This window comes from Micropterus dolomieu, linkage group LG17, assembly GCF_021292245.1.
Source record: "Micropterus dolomieu isolate WLL.071019.BEF.003 ecotype Adirondacks linkage group LG17, ASM2129224v1, whole genome shotgun sequence".
In the NCBI taxonomy this organism is placed as follows: Eukaryota; Metazoa; Chordata; class Actinopteri; order Centrarchiformes; family Centrarchidae; genus Micropterus; species Micropterus dolomieu.
Genome location: NC_060166.1, coordinates 36,900,213 through 36,903,690, shown reverse-complemented (window position 1 = coordinate 36,903,690; position 3,478 = coordinate 36,900,213). Strand labels below are relative to the sequence as shown.

General features: G+C 40.8%; 1 protein-coding gene across 1 annotated transcript in view; it reads right to left on the bottom strand.

The window, feature by feature from the left end:
- Window positions 1–1,050: 1,050 nt before the first annotated feature.
- LOC123985378 overlaps window positions 1,051–3,478 on the bottom strand; it is a 16,475-nt gene continuing 14,047 nt past the window's right edge. Inside the window, exons 7-8 of the mRNA XM_046072855.1 lie at window positions 1,673–2,066; window positions 1,051–1,181 (exon numbers count right to left, since the gene is read on the bottom strand). Of these exons, the coding sequence (XP_045928811.1) occupies window positions 1,051–1,181; window positions 1,673–2,066 (525 nt within the window). The remainder of the gene's footprint in view (window positions 1,182–1,672; window positions 2,067–3,478) is intronic.

Genomic DNA, 3,478 nt, shown 5'->3' with positions numbered 1-3,478 from the left:
ATTACTAAGCTACAGAATGACCTCTATGAAAGACTAGTCTCTCATGTGCATTTGGAAAGTCACAAATGTACATCTGATCACCTGTTTTTAAAACCATGCATTTCTGCTCTAACCTGTCTACTGAAATCAGACACACTGGTGAAGAAACCCTTTCACTTACAAGTCTGATATGTGACACAAACCCGTAACCTTGTGTTAAAGGAAAGGAGGTTTGTGTATAAAGCTTTTTGAAAAGGACAGCAATTTCTGGACCCTTTTCTGAAGGAAAGGAAATGATATTCTGATTTTCTCCATAAACACCATCCCTCAGCTTTGCAAAACAGTCTCTGCGTCTCTTACTGAGGCTATAGCTTTTGCTGGTATAAACCAGTCCTTTATGCACCATTCTTCTGTGCACTACCATTTCATCTGGTGCAGGTTTCTGTGCAGAAATGAAGGCCCCTTTTTCATCATCGGTAGTCTCTGTCACCCTGCCCAGATTTTGCAAGGTGAGTTAGCAGGTGTACATTAAATGTCATAGATGCCTCCCCATACAGCAACTGAAACCTTGCCACAAAATCGAAAAGCATCTCATCTGCTTTGTTGATGTCTTGGAAGGTAATGTTCTCTTTCAAAAGTAGAAATATTGCCGACACCAGAAGGCCAAGGTACTTCACGTAGCGTGGCTGAAGTACACCATTCAGAACTGGCAAGCTATAAAACAGGAGCCATGCTTGCCACTCTGAGGCTTTCCAGTACTTGAATTCTGCAAGGGGTCGGGGTAGTCGTGTTATCAGGTGTGGTGGCTTTATGTCCCTCATCCTGTTTTCTAGCACCCTCATAGTGTTGGGACTCCCAATGTAGTAGGGTTGCTCACTACTGTTCAAAAGAAGCTCTGTGAGCTGTCTAATAACACCAAGTAAGACAGCATGCATATAGTCTGGAACAAAGCCCCACACTATATCAAAATAAGGCATGTTTATGAGTGGTGATGGACCTTTCACTCCTCTGACACTTCTGTTTTGAGCTACCGCTTGCTCCATATCTCCCAGCATTTTCTTCCCCTCTCTGTCAGGATATTCTGTGGCAGTCAGTGTATTTCACCTGTTTCTCTGCTAGAGTACCAGGATGTAAACAGAAGCCACAACCGAAGTATCCATTGAACTGTGTGGTGTTTTGCATGGCTGGTCTTGCCTTTGAGTCTACACAACAACATAAACCAACAATTTTGCTGTACACACATGTTCCATTTTTTCTCCAAGAGACACCTTTGGATGCCGGTGTTTTGGCCTGTTCAACAAAGGGTCCGAGAAAAATGGGCATAACTGGCTCTTGAGCACCAAACCAAAGACCTGCAAGCACTACATTCTGGAAGGGAGGTCGTTTAAATGTAGCTGTATGGGCCATATTGAAAATTTGGAAGACTTGTACACAGGTGAGCCATCAGAATTGAAATTGAATGACAAATTGTTTGGATCTGACAAAATTCCACCTGGTTTTGACAAGTTTTGATACTTTTCACCATCATATATGTCAGAGATGATGTGTTCATTCTGTGGCCTTTGGTGTCTGTAGCTCATGCTGTTTTGAATCTGAGGATTTTCAAGCATTGTCTGGATTTGAGGTGCAACTGGTATGTTGATAAAAAAGCTTGCACTGTTCATGTCTTTTTGTGTGCCAATGTATACTTTACAGGTTTTGCAGTGGAAGTGGAACTCCACTATGTCTGAGTTGTTTTTAAAGACCTTATTGAACAGATATTTTGATCTGGGTATTACCTCTTTGCCAAACAGAGTATTTATGAGCTTTAACAAATCATCAAGTTGTGTTCCTGTTATATTATGCCTTGCTGCATGACTCATCACCATGAGCAGTGCCTCAGCCTCTGTCGTTGTACCTGCTGACATTAGTACCAAATCCATGTCTGTGTCAAAACCTCTGAATGGATCATCTTCTGGGAGATCTGGAATTTCTGAATCAACTCCAGAAACACTGCTTTCAGATGATGAATCACAATCAAACTGCTGGGCCATCTCACTTGACTGCAGCTCAGATGTAAGCAGAAGGTGATCAGATGAAGACATGGGCTACAAAATGACAAGAAAACACATTCATGAGTGTATGTCTACATACAATGACAGTAAAACTTATGACTGACCAGTGTCACAGTAATGGTTGTGCCCTGCCCTGACCTTGTGATTTGTGCAGCTTGAACCTGGTCTGACTTCACTTTCATTTTCTCTCCCGTTGACAGCAAAAGGTAGTATCTGAAAGCACAAAGAGACATTTAGAAAACAATTTCAACAAAACATACACCAAGTGAACTAAGTGGACTATCCCAGATAGAGCGTAACCGATTTATCGGCCGAGTTAATTGGATTTCTAGTGTTTAACTTATTCTAAATATATCAGTAGTTACAGTTGGTGTGTCAGAAATGATTAAACCACGGCTTCCTGCCAAACACATTTATCTAGTTCCTCTTGTGAAAGTGAATGTGTAATGTTGTAGTTATAGTAAAATGAGATCTTGAAGTTGCAAGTCCTTGTCGTAGACAGTCCTGTAGTATTAAATGCATTCAACAGCAGGTCACTGCATCATAGACGGGATGATTTATACCGATGGTGGTTAAATGGTTTCTTGTAGCTTTGGTTAGAATTAACGAGTGCTGGTAAAGGGATAAACTAGATGTGAATAACATACATTTGAAAAAAGTCATTGAGGCAGATTATGTGTAATGTAAAATACACATGCTTATTCTCTCTCACTCGCTCTGTTTACAGACAGCTGAATGACCAATAACTAATCCATAGCCTATATACTATCACACATTGCACCAATATATAAAAAAATTGGTCATTTTAATTGTACGACAGCAATGACTTAATTAATGGTGCCTAGAGGATAAGCCCTGTTTTCATTTTACCGGTGAGCTTAAAATACAGTTTTCTACATAGAACTCCCTAGATAGGGTGTAGGGAGTAGATAATAAGTGACGATTATTGAACAAAGCCAAAACGTCTACTTAAACTTGAAGAAACTGAACTAGGATTTAACTTTTTCATATGACAGACTAACTCAAACTTGATAAAAAACTTGACCGCAGCCGAAGGTGAGCGGCTGTTAAAACTTTTTTATACAGTTTATGGTGCAAGCACATAGCTCTGGGCGCCGCAATACCTGGTGAAGTTTTTGACCTACAGTTGAGGCCAAAATTATTAGCCCCAGTGGAAGACCCAGCGACAACCTAAGAATAGACTACGAGCAGATTTCTGCATATTATTCCTCAAACATAATTTTCTTCCTTCATGATGCCATACACCTGCCCAAGGCCTGAGGCAGCAAAACAGCCCCACAGCATGATGCTCCCACCACCATGTTGAACTGTGGACTGGGTTCTTAGGGTTTCTTTGCTAAACATAAGCAACATCCATGTGGCCAAACACTTCCAGTTTAGTCTCATCTGACCAAAGCACATACTTCCTAAACTCATCTTTACCT